General features: G+C 38.2%; 1 protein-coding gene across 7 annotated transcripts in view; it reads right to left on the reverse strand.

Moving 5' to 3' along the window:
- The window catches only part of EHBP1 (EH domain binding protein 1), a 226,264-nt gene that overhangs the window by 117,932 nt on the left and 83,828 nt on the right, over positions 1–24,504 (reverse strand). For 4 of the 7 annotated variants that reach the window (XM_074925376.1, XM_074925286.1, XM_074925023.1 and 1 more), the window contains exons 6-10: positions 20,475–20,656; positions 16,686–16,825; positions 10,595–10,699; positions 9,777–9,899; positions 433–685 (exon numbers count right to left, since the gene is read on the reverse strand). In XM_074925376.1, coding sequence (XP_074781477.1) covers positions 433–685; positions 9,777–9,899; positions 10,595–10,699; positions 16,686–16,825; positions 20,475–20,656 — 803 coding nt within the window. The remainder of the gene's footprint in view (positions 1–432; positions 686–9,776; positions 9,900–10,594; positions 10,700–16,685; positions 16,826–20,474; positions 20,657–24,504) is intronic. The other 3 variants (XM_074925462.1, XM_074925197.1, XM_074925116.1) reach the window with 1 other exon arrangement.

Raw genomic sequence — 24,504 nt, forward strand, 5'->3', positions numbered from 1 at the left:
TTTTATGAGACTCTCAAAAATGTGCTGTAAAACACTCTTCCTTTTTACATTCCGCACCAGTGTAAAACAAACTCTTCATTATCATTACAAAAAGTATTATTTTATGTAGTAAAAATAATGGCAAAAGGACCTTAATTTTTGTCTCATTCGCAATTGTCAGGGCATGAAGTACCAAAAAGGTATCCAGACTTGTTCCCTATCAAGTCATTTGCTATCAAGGAGGAAAAGAAAATTCTCCTAACCATCATGTTCAGCTGAATAGAATGACTTGGGGGTATGGTATTTCCTGCTGCTGCGTTGCCTAAGGATCGGTCTGTCCTAAGGGGGTGGGTGATTAAGGATCACCATGGTTGAACCCAATACACCTCAAGATTAAGCCAGGGATCCCACTAATACTTCCAAAGCTGCTGAAAGATGAAGAATCATACTTACTCATCTAGGTCTTCCTCTTCAGCTTTAGAGGTATCTGCATAGAGGTATTTGCTCATATCCACTGGTCTGATGTTTTTCCTTTTTGCAGGTTGTGGAGGAGAATCTCTTACAGTTACAAATGTTTCAGGCTCAGGATCTGGCTCATCAAATGGGTTCAAGTATTCTGGGGCATCTTCATCCTTGAAGGGATTGTAATTGTCAGCATAGAAACTTTCTTCTGGCTTTGAAGATGAAGCTATTTCAGTGTCCGGTTCTACCAAATAACAAAAAATCATTAAACAGTCTTAAAATAGAAAAAATTTGTAAACATTTTATCAGATCTTTACATTTTGAAGGCTTATGAAAAGATCTGCTTCCTAACTCTCAATACACAAAGTCCTAGCCTTAGATGAATTGTTATGCTTTATTTACAGAGTAACCTTGTTTATTTAAAAATAGGTCTTTCAAAAGGCCATCTCATCTGGAGTATATCGAATAGGTTTCATTTTCTAACTTACTAAAGCTCTTTCAACCTAATTAGTTATTAGCTTTCTTATTTGTCATATAAATGGTATTGCAACAGATTTTAAAACATTTTCCCAAGCTATTAGCCAATTTGTATCCTAACAAAATGTTCTTAATTATTTATTTGAGCTTTTAATAAAGAAAAAAGATATCCTGTATTTTATAATAAAATTACTTCTGGTGGATATTAAAAATGGTGATAGTAAGTAGGCGGTCTTTTCATTCCTTAAAATGACTGAACTAAAAATCAGTTATTAGTTATGACCCGTAATTACATTTCAAAACATACATATTTTCATTTCTAACTCTCCTGGTAACAATTCATAGTGTTACAGTAAAAATGGATTTAAATTAACCCTAAAGATTTCAAATTACTCATTTATTATTTGGGCTGTACAACAAAAAGTTATTAGCAGCCTGGAGCTGCACACAATTCTTTAGAGTAACAGACACTACAGAAAGAACACTACACAAAAGTGAATGGTTGCTGAATATTGAATACTACAAATCCCCATACAGCAATACAACATTTCTTACAAAGACACTTAGTAATGTTAATCTTACTCTTCCTGCAGCATCAAATGATCAGAAGCTCAGTTCAATACTGGATATGATGTACTTTCAAAATCTATGCAAATAGGAACTTCAATGTGGTGTTATCAAAACTTGATCTTCAAGAACCCCTGCCACATTATTTTTAACAAAAAGTGTTTCTTTTTTCAGATGTATAGCTCCTAAATTGAACAAAACATACCTTTTAGCTTTAAAAGAAAAACTTTAAATATTATTTGTAGCAAGACTCTGAAAAAGTTGGAGTTTCAAGCACGTTTGTCACTAAATACTTGGGAAGACAAAATCACTAGTCACACAACTATACAAAGGGAAGAGGCAGTGGAAGAAACAGGGCTGTACTTGCATAGTCTTGGATGGACAGTGTACTGAAGCTGCTAATCCTGCTGAATGGCTAGAAAATGTAAGTGTTCTCTATTCTGCTAGTAAACTTCCAGTTCTCCTTGTCTCTGGCTATTAGCACAGCCCAAGGTGACAGAAGGCCCTATTGCACGTAGTGTGACTGACTATAATCTTCAGCTTGAACAAGAGTCACTCCTAGCTGGACAGGACTATGGTCCCCAGATCCAGGTAGCAGCTCTGCCTATCTATGCATTGGACTAAGACGAGGCCAAAGTCTTGGAGCAGGAAAGTCTTCGGTCCTTCTCAGAACAACTGAGAACTACCAGGGACTGGAAAGATTTCATTTTAGGAAGAACCTCACTTTTCTAGTGCTCTTCTTCTTGGTTCTTCACATCTGAACCTCAAAGACTATGTTATCATATTGTCTTCTACAATACTTCCAATGGTCTGTTTCTGAAGTGATACATTATTTACTCTGTGGTCAGAAAGTAGAAACCAAATGGGTCTGGCTGGAGTGACAGGAAAAAAATAATCAAATTCTGACTTAAGCCCATTGTGGACCCTCAGGAGATAAATCACTCATCTGAGACTGAGGGTGAGCTCACCTGGGTGAAGCAAAATAAAATTGTAATTTGCCAGACAATGCTGCAGGTTTTAACTAGACAGACCTACAACTATACACAGTGCTTGTGCCTGTGGGATTTCCCTATGGTGATTATTCAGAAAATTTCATTTTTAAAATGTATTTAATTCCAGATGAGGTTTGCAGTTTCTTATTTCCCCAGCAATCTGGTCTGACATAGCATTAAAGAAGCAACATATACAGTATTTACATCTATCTCATATATTTAATAAGTTCTTATATTTAACTTCAAAATTAGAATACAGCTATCACTGTTTCAAGTCAAAAACTGGAGTTAAAAAGGAGACTGAGAAAAAATGTAAATCAGACACTACACTGAAGTGGGATGAGACAAAGGTAAAGTGAGATCACAACAAGTTATTATGCTTAATGGTCAGTCTTTACCAAATTATGTTCTAAAAAGAATTAATTAAACAAAATCCTTGTGACTAACAATAAAACCCCAAATAATCAGGGTTACAATAATAGTCTTAGCTAAACCTAAAAAGGAGGTTCTGTTACTGTTTAAATTGGTTAAGCATCACCTGAAAGTCATAAAGCAACATTTCAGCTCTGTCTTAGGAGATGAGCACAGACTACTGCATGATAAATCAGAGTGTGCATTTGTAGTATGTCAGCTGTAGCGTACCTGTTTGCTCCTATCCCAGAGTAAATACAACATGCTTATCCCTTAATATAAGGGAATAAACTACTGGGCACTTATCCTGGGAGAAAGGGTATTTACTGCATAGCAGGTGATGAATATTAAGCTCACACTCTAGTTTATCTGTTGTACCTAAGTCTGCATCGTTATAAGAGAGAGGCTTCAGAGAAAGCCACAAAAAATACTGAAGATCTACATTTAAACTGACAAGGGAAAATAAATCATTCAAGGCAGAAATTCTTAAAAACACAAATATAACCAAATCAGAAAGGACCCTTTGACAGTATTACAGACTAAATACATCAGAGCAGAGACCAAAATTTTAAATTTATTTTTTCATTTATTTTAAGCTAAAACTGGAAATGAGGTTCTACACTGGCTTACTTACATCACTCTAGTGTCCAGTGCAGGTGGTCATGGAAAGCAAAAGTTTCATCCTGCTTGCCCTGTGATATTCTCAGTGTGGGTATCTGCAGCTGAGCTACACCCCTTTACAGTCAAATCTTACAGGTATATGTTCAAACTGTTAATGTCCAAAATCAGGTGAGCCAAATCCCATCCTTACTGCATGACTTGAAACTCATGGTGGTCAGAATGCTACTCAAACGTTACCCATACGTTTAGTGATTTGATGAACTAGGCCAAGAAGAAATACTTTTAAGACCTTCCCTCAATGATATTTTCATATAAAAAGCTGAAGTAACCTAATGAAATGCAGAAAAATGACCGATGTTCAAGTTGTGCAACTTACTGACATTTTAACCCAAATTTTTTCTACTTTAAACTTTGCTCAAATCTTAAAATATTTTATCAAGAGAGTGCACAACTATGAACATGAACACCTTCTTCTGCAACTCTGTATATATCAACTGCACATGCATCTGTTAATAAATACACATTATCATATCTAAGCAAAACTTGCCGATTACTCACAAGCAGTATTCAAAAAAATATTACTAGAAGGAATGTTCATAATATTTCCTGAAGGTAGAAACATTCAGGGAAATTATATCTTAGAACTATACTGTAAGCTTTTATTTTTAATTTGCTTTTAAGTATCTCCTGGAAATGGTGAGTTAAATGCTTTTTTAAATCTGATAAATTTTAAGGGGTAATGCAAATGATTTTTGCAATTCTTTCTATTTCAACACTATGGATCAAGTGCTGTAACCCTAACTAGGACAAAATTCTTTCTCTTGTTCATTGGATCAACAGTAACTACAGGTTTGGTCTTACACATGCAGCATTGCAGATCAGTGCTCAGAGACCTCTAGCTTACTATTAATTAAAAGATTTCACAAAGTCCTACACACAGGCTAAAAATGTCATTTTCAAGACACTTTTATAGGTAGAATTTTGCAGGGGCTCAACTCAAACTCACTGAACTTGGCTGCTCATTCTCCCTCTTCTTGTCATTCAGGATACTATTCCCACACCCCCCCCACACTCCCCCCCCGCTTCCTTCAGTGTTCCCACAGGAGGAAGGGTCCCAACGAGGGTCCCCCCCAAACCCAACCAGGCTATCTCCCATGGGGTCTCTGAAACTCTTTAGGACTAACTTTTATGTCAAGTGTTAGTCATCACTTCATGAGTATCTCTATAACAAATTAAATTGCTAGGACAGTGCCTCAACAACATTGCTCTTAAAGGCACAGCCAGTTACCTTCTCTGTAACAAAGACACTCATTTTCTCAAAGACATAATGATGTGCATTTCTGGGGGGCTTATTTCCCTCTTCAAGCTGATTTTACACTAAATCAACACAGATTCCCCTGCTTCCCCCTAATCATTAATCACAGCTGAAAACACAGGATTATAGTCTCTACTTGAACTATTTTTTTTTTTAAATTACAGTTCTCTACACCAATGGGGGGGGGGAGAGAAAAAGGAAAAAAAAAAAAGAAAAATATGTTTGCAATTTGGCACTCCAAGAGTCAAACTCACAATAATTTTGCACGGTTAAGTAATAAAGCCACAGGGGTAGGAGTGACGAGAGGTTGAAGTATTACTACAGCAGAAGCACCAGCTGCTCTTGTGCCAGATTCTGGAAACATCACTTGCCCTAACTCCACTGAGAAAGACTGCTTGTGATGGTAATCACTCTGGCACTACCTATCTGCACAATCAACCTTCTAGTTCCCAGAGAATCTCCAAAAATCACCCTGCCCTTCAACCCACTTGCCTTTTGTAACACAAACATATTGTGACACATCCCTTAAAACCAAACAAAAACCCCACCAAAACATTACACATACCACTTTCCCCTTGGCAAAGGATGAAAGAACAAGCCACATGTGAAAGATATTCAGTTATGCCATTTACTGGCAGGCACACAGTCATGATGGCGATGTGAGCAGCGTAACAAACAGCACAGAATAAAAATGTAACTTCCCAGCACTTCTAGAAAGCATAATGACTGGCATCCTTATAAACCACTGATGATTTTCTATTACTTTTATTAATACTCACACCAGCAACACATTACATTCCATTAAGAAATATAAGGAGAGGGGACACAGTAATTGTTTTCCTCTACATTGGTTCTTGTATTGCTCTTCTTAGGATATCCTAGAAGGATTTGGGGGTTTAGTACTGCATTGTAGAATGGTTTTCATTTGCAGTGTAACATATGCTGCAGGGAGTTCAGAATTCTATCCACAAGGTAAAAGAAACACATTGGTAAAAGAAAATGCTGTTTTAAATGAAAGGGGGAGGCAATGACAGCAAGTAGTTATCCTCATGTCTCAGGTGTGTTGCAGGAAACTTGTACTGGTCACATGCAACTTAAAAATTTGCATTCCCCACCTAATAAAAAAAAATCTGGAGCACTGAAAGGGTGTTGTTGTTTTCTACTTGCATTTGTTGTATATATTGACTTCCTCAAGTAAAATACTTTGTACAAAAATCAACTGATTTTAGAGCTCTGTTGTAACATGACTAAAAGACAATCTAAAAGGCAGTCCTCATATCTACATATTGTCTAGTATAAAGCTGTAGAGGTATACTGTTCAAAGAGACTATTTTTGATTTTCCAGATTTCTAATATCTAGCTGACCTACTAGATACTAAGGAAATAAGCCTCAATATGACATGTCAACCAACGGCTGAGGATTTTTCTTGAGGCAAGTTGTTCATATGCACATTCACTCCACTGCGCATGTTAGATCATTTACACTAAGGACTTTTTAAACCACAGCAGCATCCAGAGACAGCTTGCTGATGATCCTCTGCCACGCACCGCACCCACGGTGTGCACATGGATGCTGGGAGCCGTCACACCTTTAGTTTCTTGTCATCCCACATTCCCAGGGTTAGGTGATTAGGAGATGTGGAAGAAAGCTGGAAAGTAGCTGGTCTGTGGACAGACAGAAGAAATGTCTGTCTAGGAAACAAGTATCTACTGACAAGTAATAATCCTTTCTCTTTGAGTGATTGTCAATACATACATATTCATACTCTGGGTGACTCTAAGCACTCTTTCATTAAGCACACAGGTTACGGGCTTGATAGGAATATCCCTGGAATATCTCTGCCAAATGGCACATCATGCCTCCTAGTGTCTCTAGTGTCTAATGGCGAGGTACTCGGGAAAGGAGGCTCCAGATGGCTGCTCTGCACATCTTGGGGATATTAAGTAACAAATTCTACGGAAAGACTCTGAACTTTCATAAACTATAAATTCAAGATTTTGCCTTAAAGAAAAATACTTCATCCTTGCACGCACAAAAGATTAATCTCTTGATTTAAGCAGATCACAAGACAAGTGAAACCAGTAATGTGACTCTTTAAGCCTGTAGGAGAAAGTCTGCCTTAAACTCCTGAACCTCTGTCATGCTCCTGGAGTGACCATCAACAAGGTCACGTTCACTTAAGGATGCAAAAGCAAACAAGTGGGAATAATCTCAAAGAGCTTCCTAAAAAGAGATGGCAGCAATGAAAGTTCTACTGACATCTCAAAGTAGAAGAAATGTCCTAAACCATGAGGGAATATACCTGCAGACAAATGGGAAACAAACAGGGCTGTCTTCTGTGGTAGGGCAACAGGGTGAAAACAGCTGCAATTTTGTGTAGCTTCAAACCGTAGTCCAAAGCAAAGAATCTCCCTAAAACAGTAAGGTCTAGGTGCTCCACATGCAGAGACGCTGACCCAATTAGCTGTAGACATACATAGCAGATTCCTGCTGTTGCCGTTGCTGAAGATGAGAACTCTCTTATCTAATTTGTCTCAGCACCGTTTTTTCCCCCTCAACTTTCCATGGAGGGAGACAACTGGAGGAAAGGTTCATGTGAAGAAGGCCAAGCATGGGAAGATGAATACAACCAGTACCCTTTATAGGGACAAGACAGCTCTGGAGTGGAAGAGCCAGCACTTCTCAGAGGTGTCTGAGATGACTAGAAGAATCCCTGGAGAGCCACTAATTATAAAGTAAAAGCTTTTAAAATGCCACAACAAGATGTCCCACTCTTGGTCTGATAGCCTGAAATGCCTCAGATCTTCCACTTGGTTCAGTGCTCCAGGAACACAGACATACTGCTGTCACATGAACCTGACAGAAGCTTCATTCCTCCTAAATAAAAAACACATTATGACACAATAGGAAGAATCTAGTGACACCCTGTTTATCAAAATCACTGTCATGTTGTTGTACGTTGACTGCTGCATGATGGCGACAACGTGTGGGAGGAATATTTATTTGGTGCACACACACCCAACAACTCAGCATTGCTGCCCACAGCTGTGTAGATGGGACTTCTTTGGGGACCCAACAGCCTGAGCCCTGAGACTGTCCAACTACACAGAACAGATCCAGAGGAACAGAGAAGTGTCCATGACTGTGACCGATGATGGCAGTAAAGGCTAGATGCCACAAAAGGGACCAGAATCGACTGAAAAAACATACCCCACATATATTGGGAGTCTTTTGGGAACATAAGCAGGCTGGCGTCTTGGATGCAGGCTGCTCATAGTGAACTTGACATGACATGTCAAGCTACTCTGAACTAAGAAACACCAGTTTATATCTCCCTGTCCCTGGGATGAGAAGGAACTGACTCTTAGTCCCCTATATTTTCTGGTCAGAACACCTGCTGCATTCTGCCAGAGCAGGTTCTCTCTGGAAAGGAAAGAAAATCTGAGTTTGGAAGACAACAGTCTAGGTAGGATGGGACTCTTACAGCTTTCTCCAGCGAGAAGGGAGCAATTATTTCTAGAGCAGAAAATGAAGAAAGGAATATAGGCTGAGTCTCTTAGAGCAAGTTGTATATGGACAACTAGATGGATAACAGGCATTTTATATCCCTAGTTACTCTGACTCCCCCCATGATCCTAAGGGAATTCATAGCTGAGGAACAGACAGCAAATGAAGCCAAAGATCCAGACACCAGAATCTAATCCATATATATTGGTATCTACAAAGCTGAAACAACTCACTTCTGCAGCTCCAGAAACATCTGACAACTTTATAAGAGGGAGAAGGGGCCTGGGATAGTGGCTTTATGGCTTCTATGGCCAAATACAGAAGATCACACAATGTCCCTGTGAGAAATACAAACTGTGAGGCTACACCACAGTCAAAGTATGACAGGACTTTGATCGCCACCCACACTGGCCTCTGTGGACTCCGAAGGCAGAAAAGTCATGCTGTGAGTAAACATTCAGCTTGTCCATAGAAAGAGGGCAACCACAGGTGGAAACTGCAGCTCAGAAATGCACCCTCATTAGACTTGCCATTAGAAATCTCATGGCTGCAACATGGGCTGCTCCTGCTCAGTATGGTAGTTCTCCACCACCGTTAGAGTGGCTCCTGGGGTTTGGTAAAAGGTAGCAAATGCTCCCAGGTATTTTCTGTGGGAAGAAAAGTCTCGGAGCTTTGAACAGGAAAGGTTGACTACAGCTTCAAACTTGGGAATTAACTATGATTGGCATTTCAAGCAGCTGCAAACTAAGAAAGTCATGCACCCTTATTTTTTTGATAGCTGCAGATGGAAGCCTGTATATGTGGACATGGAGTGGAGGATAGCAATGATGCTTGCTGTCTTGGTGCTCCTTTCTGGCTTTATGGCCAAAGTCTTATCAGATTAAAAACTTACAGGGGTTGTATTTCTTACTCAAACGGAACAAGAGTGGGCATGTCGGTCTGGAAAGGGGATTAACACCTACCACATGGTGCAAGGTGAGACTGCCAGAAGGCTTACTGAGGAAGTCATAAGAGCAAAAAAAAGAATGGAAGAGATACAATTAAATTATAAAGATTAGTGCTAACCAAGAATATCTGTGATGCAGTGAAGATTGTAGTGAAGGAAGTTCTGACATAAACCAGCATCCACGTGGAACAGGGGCACTTGACATGACATGTTACTCATTTATACCACATCAGTACTAGTAACACACCTGATAGGTCTAAAAATCTCTGGTTCAACTCTTAGCTGGTAGCTCCCAGTGGCAAATACACATAAAGATGTGACTCAACAGATACATCCATCTTCCAGTGGCAACTGGATCACTGCTATTGCTACCTCGGTACTGCATGCAATTATTGTATTTAATCAAAATAAAATTTTTCATTTGTAGCCCTACCAAAAAGAAAAAGTTTCATTAAGCATCTGCAATTAGCGATGAATTATGTAAAACAAATCTATTACCTTCTACATCAGGGTCTCCAAATGGATTTAATTCTGCTGTGTCAGGATCACCAAAAGGATTCGTACCTGCGTCGGCCAGGTCTTGCTCCTCTTCATCCAGAAAATTAAGCTTATTGATAAGCTCTACAAACAAGTTGGAATATTGTTTTAATATAGATACAAACTGTTCATCTAACTCAAGCTCAAAAAAACCCTCTATCAACAGTCCCTCAAAACACTGCACCAGGGTATGGCACGAACTGCACAACTAAGCTAGTGCACTTCAGTAAGTACACCAACAAAGGAGAAAAAAAAGGTGAAATGAATGAAACTTCTATTTGCTGATCAGAACATTATGTAACAGAAATGACTACTAAGAAAGCCTTCTATTATCTCCATTAAATAAATGTTTCAGAACATCTAACAAGCTAAATACAGCAATTTCTTTTTGGTTGTTCACATACATGTTAACTATCAGCAGGAAATTTTTTTTTTTGGATATAACATGCACATAAAATCAGAGAGGAGATATTTTGTCATGTTAGAGAGGTCAAGTATTACTGACTATACAACTAATGTTTTAGGCTTGGGGTCTGGGTTTTTCTTTGGTCTTTTTTTTTTCTTTCTTCATTATCAGATGACAACAGAGCTGTGGAGGAGATAGGCTCTTTCTCTATCATGTTGTTACCTGTTGGATGCACTACAAATTACTGAGAGTCATGCTGGGTGGAAGCACAGAGATAAAACTGACAGCTGAATACAAGCAGAAGTCAAAAGGTAACAGGTCACAGTAAATACAGACAATCAGAAACAGAAAGAAAGAAGGAAAGCTCATAGACCTTCAGAGGAACTGGCTGATTTAGCTGAAGGCATATTTGCTCGCTTTATGCAGTCATCTTGATCTTCATCTAAGCTGCTCAGAGCATTCAACTGGTTTACAATTTCTGTAAATAGAAGCCAGTCAAGATAAATGTAAGGCAAGGGCATTTAATGAAACAGAAGTGGAATCAACACTGTTACTAGAAAGAAAGAGAGTGAGGGAGAGAGGGTAAAAGAGAAGACAGAGTTAATTAAAAGAATACATTTAGAACGAGTCCTGTGTAGGTGCTTCAGAGACAATTTAAGAAGAAACCCAGTTAAATGACAAACAAACCCTTGGTGGATTCCTGGTGTCAGCAACAGTAATTACTTTTATGAGGATGAGTATACACATCAGTTCAAAATTTAGATGTACTAGATATAATTTAAAGACTTTTCCTGCTTGTGAAGAAAACCTGAATTTTAAACCATTGTCAATCAACACAGAACAGCTCCAGAACCATTTACCTCCCTCCCAAACTCTGAAGGCTGCAACACTAATACATGTGTTTTATATGTTTTATTTATTTATACACATACACACACTCTGATTATTTAACACTTATAATCAGTCACCATTAAATTTTGACCTATGGCAAGTTGAATCTATATAATAGTTCTGAAAGTTGTGATCTGTATTGTGCCATGTGAATGCATATTAGTTGCATTTGCCACTGAAATGCTATGCAAGTAACACTTTACTGTTTGGTAAAATCCTATTTCACCTTCTATCCCTCGTGGAGACCTCTGAATTGCCATGAACTACTAATTTTTAAAATGTATTGTTTAATTCTAGGCAAGACATTGATGCCTCCATAATCCTGGAAAGAAAGAAAGAAAGAAGCAAAACCCAACTAGGTCTTAGTGGCTTCTGCCCCAAGGTGAAAAATTCCTCTCTGATCCCTCCCTAAAGTAGCCCCATACACAGCATCTGACAAATGCAGTTTCTGTGGTAATGCAGGCTGAGTCTGGGTTATCTCTGGAAGACTTCAAGCACTGGTTTCTGTGGAGAGGGGACAGCCTTCCTCGTCCTTCCAGCTGACAGGCAGGAGAAACCTGTGCAGAAGAGATGATCCTGCTTGTTGAGTATCACTCCCCCTCTGACAGGTTTTTTCATCTCCCATTTTTTCCCAGTGAAATAAATGATGTTTTCTGGTGTCACCAATGAAGTTAAAGCTACGTAGATGCCTTTACTGCACATTTCTTGTGCCAGTCATTCTTTAAACTTCAATTTCTTGTGTATACAGGAAGTTATTTCTTCATAACACTTTTAGGTCACTGCTGTTTTGAACTTGATTTTTTCTCATAAGGCTTTTGTTTGGGAAAGCAAATGCTTGCCACTAACTCTCATACAGTAATCTTCATTCTATGAGCTAGTTACAAGGAGCAAGATAACAGATTGAGGTGAAAACTGAGAAGTACTTGACTGTCCCAACTCATGCTGCTGTCCACAGCGACCCAGAACTTCCTTAGCAGGGGGCACTTAGGCAACACCTTCACCAGTTGATACACTGACATACCTCTTAACTTCATGCTTTCACAGACAGCATAAAGAACCTGAAGCCAAAAGCCGAGTCCAGAATCTGACAATATTTCAGTCATATGATGAAAAACTTTTTTTCCATGTTTAAACTGCTTTGCAAGAATATGCCAGTCTGCAAATCACCAAGTGAGATGATCTGTTCTGCCAATGTCCATTCTGCATGTCTATCTATGCTGACAATGAAAAAGCCACAGCAGCATTCCTCTTAACTGCACTTCCTAATTGTTCTTGACCTTAAAGCAAAAATCTGCTGGATTACACTTTTATCTATCTACACAGAGTTAATTTCACCATCCTCACTTCCTTATATTTAGTTCCAACAAACAAAATCACTGTCCTAAAAAGTAAGACCAAAACTGCCCCAAAACTCTTAAGTTTCTCAGTATAAAATCATATATACACCTTAGAGATCTGAACAATATAATACTATCTTCTGGGAATTTTTAAGACTCAAGATACACAATGGAAAATACCTTGCTGTACTCAAATAAAACAGAATTGACCTTATAAAACACTAGTACAAACGAATTACTAGTTTAAAACAGGCCGAGATGCTGACATGATTTACAATTTATTATGCCAGCATGTGAAAAAAACCCAAAACAATTACAATTCCGTTTTTATTGTCAGAAAATAACAAATTAAGTTCAGAGCTTTAAAAAGAGGGAATTCTTTGATGTGGTCTGAATCACCTGGTCCCATCTGCCAACCTAAACACCTGTATGCACTACAATGTTTCTCATTACAATATTAAATGGTTTATGTCATATTTTGAAGTGTGGAAATGGTAGGTTGGAGATTTATGTCCTTTATTATCTTTTATAAATCTCATTATCTACAAACGTATATTAGCTTGTTCTACAAGTATGTCATATAAATCACTGGTTTAGGGTTTTTTTTTTCCCCATTCTTCTCTCTTGCTCTTTCTTTTTTTAAGCAGCTTGGTGCTACTGACAAAAAAGGGTAAGCATATCAGAAGTATACATGAGATGTATGGTTTTGCAAACAGCAAGAAAGGGTTACACAGACTGCCCTCCAGAAGCCTGCTCTTGAAATAGGCTGGGATTCAGACTCCTGCAATAGGTAGCACGTGGGCATGTTGCTGAGTTCATGCGGCACCCCAGACAGACACCATGCTCCTGTGCAGATGGGCAGGAGGCAACTAGTAGCTTCAGCATGAGGCTCTACGTATCAATTAAAACCTTAAGAAAAGCAATGCTTTCATTACTACCTTAAGTTTGTGAGTTATGAGTCACATTTCTTCAAGTACATTGGGATGCCTTGTCTTCAGTTGAAGACTAAGGACAAGATAATTCTGGGAGGTTTAAATTAGTGTTAGAAACAAAATATTTGAAAGTTATTTCATAGCTACAAACATTCTCAACTTCATGCAAAACAGAACAGTTAGGTGGAGACACAGCTTTTACACATGAAAAAATTAGAGAAGACATTTTGGGAAGGAAAGGGGAAAAGCCTGAGACAGAGGGAGATTTTTTTTTATCAAAGTAGTGCTTTGAATGGAAAACATTTTTCAGTCTGAACTTAAGGTCAGTTGTATGGCAGCAGCTCCCATGTTGACTATAGCAAACTCCACAGTGCTTTTGAGGTAGATCAGTAATGCACCACATATTTCATAGCTGAAGAAAGAGAGGCACACTCACTCAAAGTTAAGCAACAGATCAAGGAAGAGAAGCAGCATTTCCTAACTCACCTGCACCATCTAGAGCCCCATTCAGCAGGTCTCCCTTGCTCTCCTAGCAGTGGATATATTTGTTCGTCTATAAAACTGTGACTTTGGGCCCAACAACAACAACAAAAAATTAACTTTTGTACACTGCAAGAAGGAATAGCGACAGTGATAAAGATTTGCAGCACCTCTTGCAGCTGTGGCTTGAGAATGACATAGCTTCAGTCACCAAGTCACCCAACATTTCTGTGAGAAGACTTGGAGTCAGAAGTAGGATAATAATCCCTCTGCTTTACTACTTGCACTTTTCTTATTCAAAGTTAGCTTACTAATATTAACCACGTAATACTCCCATCGTTCCTGTGAAGTAGTTATAGCCAGTATCCCCATTTTACAGTTGGGAAAACAGGCGCACCAAGGTGAAGTGATTTGCCGGAGGGGACTCTGAGTCAGTGAAGGCATTCCAGTTCGCTTGGCTGCCAACACCCTAACACAGCAACAGATGAGAAAATGTTGGGAGCAGCAAGCTTTCAAAAGGGTTATGTAACTTCCTCAATTAACTTTATGGGATTCTGTGAACACAATTACTTTTTAAAAGAAATTTTAGAAAGAGTACTTCACTACATCAGTTTTGTTCCATTTCCTTCATTCTATATTTCTTTCTGTTGTTCTGCAACGATTCCTACCTCTTTCTCCCTCAGTTTCTCAGCTCTTCTCTTTGTGTTTTATTAGTTTTTCCTATTCATTATATTTATTACAGCAGTATCTCCAACTGCCAGTGAAATCAGTCTTGAACACATGTTGAAATAGATCCCTTACATTTTATTTATTAATGCTTACTTGCTGCCCTCTGTTTTATGTTCTCCCATTTGCTTGGGAAACTACATGCACTCGTTCTCCTTCAACACCCCTCTCATCCCTATCCTTGTCTAATGTGGGAAGTTAGTCAGGCTAATGAAGCAACTCAGCTGTTGTAGCCAACACAAGAAGAAAAAGTCCAAGGCTGACCCTTTCCCCCTCAGGTTCCCTTAACGATGCATCTGCAAAAAACCCAATCCAACCCTCCCATCTTGTATCATTAGGAAACTATCAGAACAGGCTGAACAATGAGGAGATAGTATTCAGAAGTATTTATTGCATCTGCCTTTCAAGTAGGTATTGTATTGTTTGCTTAGAACAGATAATTTGGGCCTTGATAACAACAGAGGAAAAAGCTGAAATGCCTTAACGTTTTAAATTTAAGGTAGGACCTTGTGTTGCACATCAGACAGCTCACCCTTCCCCATCTATCTCCAGGGGTGTTCACTACATAGCCAAAGGGTAGTGGACAGACTAGTGTAACCTACATCAGCTTTCTGCTTGTTCAGAAATCGTCTGTTGGCTTGTTTAGATGCAGAATGCTGCAAAATCAGTAAAGTTGACGAGCAAGATCTGCTGTTTTTCAACTACTATCCTTCTGCACATGGGTTTTCCGTAGCAATCCTCAGTACAATATCTAGAAATATCTTGATAAAACATTTCTGCACAACAGTTTATATAGATTTTACACAGGCTTTCCTTTATGTGCCCTTCTCTTCTCTGTGATTATTGGATGGCCTGATGAACACGTCAGGTTTTGTTTGGTGTTCTGACCCGCAGCTAAATTGTTCTGGTTACACTGGGACGGGAGAAGATGAAGTTGCAGAATGATTTCAGTATGACTAGACTGGTATATCTCTGCTCCCTGACTAGGAATACATTATCTCTGTCTCTCAAATATTTAACTCTGGACTTTCCAATCTGCTCTGTGCCAGACACATGCAGCATAAGTAGAGGTTTGGTCAGGGTACAAAACATTTAATTGAATATGTAAAGCATAGAGAAAACATATTTGCATCCTTTCACAACACTAAATATAACTAAGTAATAACTGCTTCAGGCTGAAGCATTTGATTGCAATGAAAGCTTGAAAAGAAGCAATGAAAGTAATGTTTCCTAACACCAAACCAATGTTCCTCTGGATTTTCAAGAGCAGATTTGTCAGTTCACTTCTCTGCTTGGGACCCTCTTCACCACCTTAGAGAAGAATCCCTTCATATCAACAGAAATTTTTGAAGAGTACTGGCAGGCATAAAGGCTGGCATCAGAAGTTAATTCGTCTTTTCCTGATTCTTTTACACTAAGAGTTCCTACAAAACTCATCTGGAGCAGTACTACATAACAACTTCTACCAACAATTTAACATCATCACAACCTAATCTGACTTGCATCGTTTAGTTCAGCTATCCTGAACACACTAAGCATTTTCATCAGCAATTCAAATGTAGTTATACTATCTCAAACAACCTTACTATCAAATTCTGTTTAAGTCCTTCAACAGCCTCCTGATTTCGTTTCCAGGAGACACCCCTAACCAAAAGACAGAAGTATGCTGCCTGGAATTACCTTGTTATTGAGCAGAACCTCAGCACCTACCCATGGCACAACTCATTTCACAGTTATTCTCACAAACTGTCTTCATTATTTCACTTCAGCTCATTCTCTTATCTTCTTGCTCACTGACACTTTACCTCCATCTTTTTACTCCTCTGTTCACATTGGTTCTTTGCTTCCCTAAAACGCCACCTACTTAGTGCATTCTCTCCTAAAAACAGGACACACACACACACACACAGATCAGTGTTCTTAAATTCACAAATCTTAAACTTTATTAAGTTATGGTTGGGTCCATATCAAACTATCCTAAATTTGACTGAGATTTTTTAAAAGTTAAATACAAATATAGCATAAGGACAAAATCCATGGAACACAGCTGGCAGTTAGCAAAGGAACTGTATTTTACCAACACTGTGGCAAAACCAACCTGTAATTTTTGCAGCCTTTTCCTCTTGATTCACTCTGTTTTCTTCATCTTCTTCATTGTCTTCCTCAAAATCATCTAGATTTCCAATATCAGCTTGTTTCATACTCATCAAACTAGCCAGGCTTTGCATGTCTTCATCCCTAAATAGCAAATTTCAAACCAGGCATTAAAATGCAGCCTGTTAATACCACATCTGATACTACCACATTATTAAAAATCCTTTAAATATTTTTATGCTTTCTTTTCTTCAGGGAGGTCTCTGATCTCAGATCTGATCTTGAATATAGTGAAAGAACAAAATGAATACACTCATGTATATTAATTTCTGAAGGGAAAGTTTTCTATTAAGAAAATTGTAAAGGGTAAAAACAGTTCTGCCTTGCATTAAGAATCAATTTAAAGACTGTTTCTTAAAAGTTTAAACCAGCTGAGAAATGCTAGTAAACACTTATCTGGTCGTCTCTGGTTAAATTGAAAATGTTTGTCTAAAGTCCATATGCTGCATGTGACACCTATCACTACATCCATTCAGCTGTTACAGAAAATAAAATCCCTTTTCTAAATATCTGAATTCATTAACAAGACAAAAAAAATCACGTATCAGTGGCCAACTTAAATTCTTATTTGACTGTATCGCATATATATATATCTTTCACATAACTGTACCTTTCATATTAAATACATGTTTGATGACAAGATAACATCAAGCAAAGATTCAGAGAAATGGATATTCTACGTTTGTTTCATAAAAAACCCCAAGATTTTTGAAGTCCATGATGTCATTCTTGAAGAAACAGCAGTCTTTTCTCTTTTAAAACCATTTCAATAGTTTTATTGGGATTAATCAATTTTCTTTTGGCTCCTTACAGTAAGACAGACTGGGGCTTGGCTGGCTAGGGAGCACCTCTGCTGAAAAGTCTAGGTACCTTGGGTAAAGAGCAAGCTCAAGAAGAGTCAGCACCACCATGCCCTGGCAGCCAAGGGAAGCAAAAGCATCCTGAGACACATTAAAACAGGACCACAAGCAGTAGACTGAGGGAATTCAGTCATGACCCCCATTAACTTGGAGCTGTTGGACTGCATCTAGGGTACTTCACACAGTCTTGGTTCTCACAGTACAAGAAAAGGTATTGATAAACTGGACCAAGCTCAGCAGAGTGCCACTGAAATGGTTGGGGACTGGAGCACTTGTCCTGTGAAGAGAGACTGAGGGAAATGGACTTGCTGAGCCTGGAGAAGAGATGGCTTCAGGAGGACCTAGCAGCAGCCTGCCAGCATTGCTGAGAAGACAGTGGTGCCAGGCGGGAGAATGAAAGGCAATGGACATAGGCTGAAACCAAAGAGGTTCTGATCTAATGTGAGAAAAATTTGGAACAGTCATGAAGCGGTGGGATGAGTTGCCCAGAGAGGATGTACAGTCTCCATTCTTGGGGGTTTTCAAGGCCCAGTGGGATAAACCCCAGAGCAAACTGTCTGACTCATTTAAGCAGGACGCTGGACTAGATACCTCTACAAGTCCCTTCCAACCTGAATTATTCTATCTTCTTTGAAGCTGATCATGATAAAACCAAATGCACAGATTTTGTGCCTAACAATCACTGCCAAGAAAACTATACAAATTATTTTAAAGGTAGCACTTATAGGAATAAAAGTGACTTACTAATCATGCCTCAAATCTGCACAGAAACACAGAGAGACACTTAAAACATGGGATTAAAGTTAGTAACTTAACATGTTGTTAAAATCAGAAATTCTTTGGGGCAATCATTTCCTACTGTGTGAGTTCAAAGTAATAAGCACTATGGAACCTGCAGTTACATAGGACAACTAAGTACTTCTGTAAAAAGTAGTAATAAGAAAAACATAAAATAAGTAACTATCAGGAAGTCACAAAGACCTTTCCATTCATGCAGAATCCTCAAGGTTTCATCTTCCTGTCTTCATAACCAATAGGTTAAATCAACTCTTTCACAGGGGAAAAAATGTAGCATCCTGTAACCATGATGGACAGGCTCTTTTATGCACTAAGACAAAAAGCTGGGAGCAGTTAGCACAAGTTCTTGTATATCACATGTTCACATATAATTTAGAAATTAAAAGGTCTCCAAAGTACAATTTCTTTTTACTGTCCTCTCTGTATTCATTCTTTAGAATATTTTTTCTGTGTTTTGGAAATAAGATGATTTTTGGTACTACACAGCAACAGGTTGCAGGATTTTCTTTATAAAATGCATAAAATAAAAGTGAATCTCACTGTATGGAACTACAACAGTCTAAAAGAGATGTAAGGAAGCCTTAGCCTAGCTTTTCTTGCATGTCAAATGTATCTGACATCCAAACTCTCTATTTTGACTAGTAAGACAGTTTCTATTTACACATACTGGAAACCCATGCTTTCACAAACAGCAGGTTTTTTTTTTTTTTCAGGTCCCTGGTTGAGGGCAATATTAAAGCCCTGCTGTTAACTTACAGTCTACCTGACTTACAGTCTTCAGCCTGAAACATTAATTTCAATGGGAAGAGGGTGTATGTGACCCTAAATGGATTAGCTTTTAAAAATTATGGCCTCAAAATCCACTAAAAGCCTAGTATAGCTATTTACTGTATAGTTAAAGGATGCTGGTTGTTCCAAAAAAAGTTAAGAGGTTATCAGATACCAACTTCTTCATTCCCATTTTTAGCTGCAATACCATGTTAAACCCCAGCTAAATACTTCAAAGTACCAATCTTATATGGGAAGTCAAAATGCAGTTCACAACAGGTTAATCAAAGAAGGGAAACACTAATAGTAATTAATAGTAATTAATGCATCTGTGGCATTCACGGCATGCAGATGAAAAGTCTTTTTGTGTCAAAATGTATGCTTTAAAACATGGCAGTCTGGAAACCTGTTCACACAGCAGTTTTGGGGCAATTGCATTGCAGTGGGCAATGTCTACAAGTGCATTCAGAATACTGAAAGCTAGAAGTAAACAGCCTTTTTGGAGGGGGGAAAAAAAACCTCGAACCTTAAAAGAACCACTATAGTAGTTTCCCCATCTACCTATTTTTGTTCTGCCATTCTCACATTCCCATATTTTAGAGTCAGAAAGGAAAAGCAAAACAGGATGGGTGACAAACGATCCATCCTTCAGCCACATGGAGTTGTCAACATCTGACATCATGAATCTGAAAAACCTGCAGGAGAGGTTATAGAATCTGCAAAAATAATCTGTATCCTCTGCCCTCCAAAGGCTGGTGAAGTAAGGGAGAGAATTGAGTGAGTAGGGAGAGTGTTAATCAGTGCCCAACTGAACTATTTTCACACAAAGTTCTTGTGTTTAGCCCAAAAATCTTAATTCTGAGTCCACCCTCTCTCACCTTACAACTGGCTTTGTCCTTCTTTTACTGTTTGTGAAATATAACTAGGTGAAATAGAAATAAGTTCTCTTTCCCACATTTCCCTTGCAGTTTAAGGGAATTGTTGGACAAACATGCACATGCACACAAACGTACCCTCCTGCTGGTTTCAAACCTGTAGATATTTTTAAGCTGTTGTTATTTAAAATGTCTGTAACAGTAGAGGACAAGCCATTTGCCTCTGAAGAACATACGACTAAAATCAAAGTAGGAAATTACTTTTACTCAGCTAAGAAACTAAGTATGGCAGGAATTATAGGTATGCTGAAGGATACACTCAAACTTGTTCATTTTGTACAGAAAGAGCTCTTTATCCAAAGAATTCTTTGAAAAGCAACACAAAGCATGATATCTGGTTAAAAAACAAAACAAAACAAAACAACAACTTACGTAGCTTTTCCTTCCCTCAGGAAAATACAAGATAAAGAGAACTGTAGTGTGGCAGACACCACTTTCTTAGACAAAGGCTTGAATTTTAACTTGACATCTGTCTGTGTAGGCATGGGGCTTGCATATTGCTTCATGTTGATGCTGCTGGTGGCAAGCGCTTTTCTGCGTCCAGAAGGAGATTCCTGAAAGCAAAGGAAAAACAAAATTAACATAAAAGTTCCTGTTACACTAAAACCTGTGTGTGCATAAAGCAAATCATACATTTATTAAATCTGCATCATTCTTTTTTCAAGTACCCAGGAAGCAGGGATTGCAATAGTCCTTGCTAGAGGCAGAAACCCATTTCTTAAACTAGGTCAGCCACTAATGGTGGCTCTCTGAACACCTGCGTAGTGCAGTGGAGAAACAAAGGTTATTCACTGTGATTAGCAGTCTTCCACATGAGATTCTAGGTCTTTAATGTCTTGAGCTTGTAGCAGCATCCACGGCACACATCCATTTAAGTAAATGGGATATAACTCCATTCCTTCTGAGAGCAAGCTGAACTAGTTTTGTCTAAACATGGATAGTCCTAGACTTCCAACCTATGGAAGACATCTGTGTCAATTATGCATATATTTCTTTACATAATGGTATGAGGCCATCAGGTTAACATTTTGAAGTGCTATCTGTGTTCAATGCTCAAATATAATGCCTGAATATTTTTCAAAGCAATGGTATTTCTCACTAGTGTTGTACATGTACTATCAAGACTGACAGGTTTCTGAAATTAAGGTTGACAATGCTGCCAAAAATACTGATAAAATTTTTGCAAGGAAAAAAAAAGCTAGAAAAGAGAAAGATAAAAGCCTAAATCGTATTTCAAAAGCTGAAACTGTATTTCAAGATAAAGGTGTTGCTCACAGTTTAACAATTCAGACAAATTAATCTAAAATGCATCTAAGAACCTACTCTCTTGTTCCATCTAGTATCAGGATCAGCAGAAAAGGAATGATTATATGTAATAAAGCTCAAGTAACAAAAATAAAACAAAAAAACCCTGCTGTTAACTCTTTTGAAAAATGTTCTCACAATAAGACTACATTTTACTGCAGTTGACAATTTGTATTGAATAAAGAATACTAATTCAATCAAAACATTCAAGCATCCTTTGTCAAAATACTTGACATTTCCGCCCAGTAGAATAAGTCAGAATGTAATATGTCATCCCCAAAGAATACCTTGTTTAAAAAACTAGCTTTATCTGTCAGATTATGCACAGCAATATTATACAGAACTATTAGTGCATGTAGATACCTTATGAATGAATTTCAAAAATGCATCAAACACTTGAGAAGGATTTAGGCCCTCTCAGAAGAAATACTTAAGAATATGCAAATACTCTCAACTGAATCAAGTTGAACAGATGCAACTATCACAAACAATATGAGTGCTCTTTCCTCGGCCGCGACTATCAATCAAAGAGCGAGATTAAGGTCCAAGGTTCTGACAATGTGTAAAATGGAAAGTATGATCAGGGAGTTTCAATTATTACACAGATATGAACAACAATAATCTGTTATTGTACCGTACCTTTAGAATAACTAAACATTACAACTCATTATGCCAAATACAAGATTTACTGTGGCCCCTGTTCAGAAAGCAATGCGAGAGAGATGGCACTTTCGCATGTTCTCCAGGTAAATGTACATAAGCAGTTTGCATTTTATCAGCAACTTGTTTCATAAAGCTAAATGTTCAATATTCATATTATGGTATAAACATGGTGGTCAGGGTGAATAGAAAGAAATTTTGCTTAAACCTCTTCCAGTTATTTAAGTATCTTTAGAGAAAATTGGCACATATAATGTGGTGTGTAAGTATATATGCAACTGGAATGATAAAAACTACTTGCTAATGCTAGTGTATGTGCTTTTCTGCCAAACAGAACAGGAGCAACCAGAAATTAAAAAGCAGCTTGGAGCCACATGGAGAAGACAAGGGGACAACAGGTACAAGTTCCACCAGAAGGTTACATCTCTATGTAAGACAGACATTTTTTTACAGTGAGAACAACCACAACCTCCCCAGGGATATGGTAGAGTCTCCATCGCAGAAGGTTTTAAAAATGCAACTGGAACGGGTGCTAGATAATCTCATTTAGGCTCTTTCCTACGACAGGTTGAACCAGGTGGTCCTTCTAGATCCCTTCCAACCAGAGCTTTTCTACAGTTGTATGATCCTAACTTTAATATGCCCTCACCTGAAGTCAGGCCAAAGGAAAACATTTCACTGGTGTGCTATAATGGCTAGGAAACATTTGTCACATTTTGGATTTGACTCTTCTTTGAATGAGTTGGGATGAGCTTATGCTTGCAGACAAATACCTTAGCTAGTTTCAAAATCTGTATTACAGTATCACAGTTATTATTGAAATTATAGTTAGCAACGTAACTCAAATGTGTGGAAAGGCTCTTCACTTGTTCATTATTTCCGAATTATACAATTAGATTTCCCTTAAAAAAAAAAAAAAAAAAAAGTGTTGTGGGTTTTTTCTTTTCCTTTTTAAAGATGCATGTCTGTCGTCATGTCCTCACTCCCCTTCATCAATTAAAACACCCCAAAAAAGATCAAGTATATCTATACCCAGTGAGAAACAGATCTTAGATGGAACAAATCATGAATGTGGGTACTTGCTTCAGCCTTCCAGATGAATCACTGATCAGCCATACCATGCCTGTATTCTCATGTACTCTTCTCAGTTTGACAATGAAAATCACTTCCCAGCAGCTGTAAACGTCCCCAGTTTAACAAAGACCTAGATTATTTCCTTGTGTGGCTACCAATGTCTTCTGAGGGCTGGCTCATGTGTTACAGACACTCTGTGCTACAACAGCAGGGCCCAAAGGGGAGAAGCCAGCCGTGTGCAAGAAGATTCTCTTAGCACTAAATATCCTGAGGTGCTGTGAAGAGTAAGAAAATCAAGTTCAGTCTTCCTCAGAAAGGAATGAATTTCATAATCTTTTTGTGGGCCAAAGACAGAAGTTGACTTTTCAGGTTCCAATTGCCTATAAAAATCCAAATCTGTAATTTTATCATATTAAAAAAACCCCAAACACCACCCCCCCACCCACCCCCCAAAAACCAGACAGTCCCTGATCTTTGAAGTTTTATTTTCCTTAACATGGGAGTTTAAGTACATCTTCCTACTCTCCCAGAAAATTAAGCATGTTGGAAGTGTTGCAGTATTTTCTCCTTTTAAGCTTTATAGGCTTGGCCTTACATGGTTTTAGATAAATCAGTAGAAAGGGGGAAACTGCTTTTTTGCCCCCAAAAAGGATATTCTCAAAGTGCTTAGATCCATGACCAATTTCACAGTGGATTATGTTTTCTACTCTGACACAAAACCAACTTTAAAAAAATTGTCTTTAAATGTCAGAACCTGCTAATAACTACTTCTTACAAAGGTTGTATCATTTTTTTCAAAAAAACCTTATATGCTTCATATAATACAATCTGAATTACCCCAGAACCACAGAGAAATTTTCTTGCAGAAGAATAAATAATTCTTACATCAACAGAGCCAAAATAATCAAAAAGAAATATCTATGAGTGGGGTATACAGGAACAGCTCAGGAATAGGCTGGAACAAGTTATTTCAAACAGAAGCACACTTTGGTAAAATACTAAATAACATCCATTTAATAGCAAAAGTCGGATCTGGTGTTACTTGTGTCTCATATAAGCACATGGCATTCTGTGGAAGGTAAAGCAGAAGTCCCAATGCAAATATTTTAATTGCTCAACTTTTCTGATTTTGACTATATAATCAAAGTTCAAAACACATAGGGCTCAGTTATGCCTCCAGGTATTTTACATACATGTGACTGCCAGAGTTGCCACATTACATTTTGTGGAAGGGTGAATGGAAAAGTCAGTGTTGAAGTCACAGGAGGAAAATGATCCATGTGATAATAGGTGACAAAATACAAGTCTTAACCATCAAGATGCAGTTCATTCTGTAACAAAATGGTAATTTGGAAGCTCTTCA

Source organism: Athene noctua, chromosome 1, assembly GCF_965140245.1.
Source record: "Athene noctua chromosome 1, bAthNoc1.hap1.1, whole genome shotgun sequence".
Classification (NCBI taxonomy): Eukaryota; Metazoa; Chordata; class Aves; order Strigiformes; family Strigidae; genus Athene; species Athene noctua.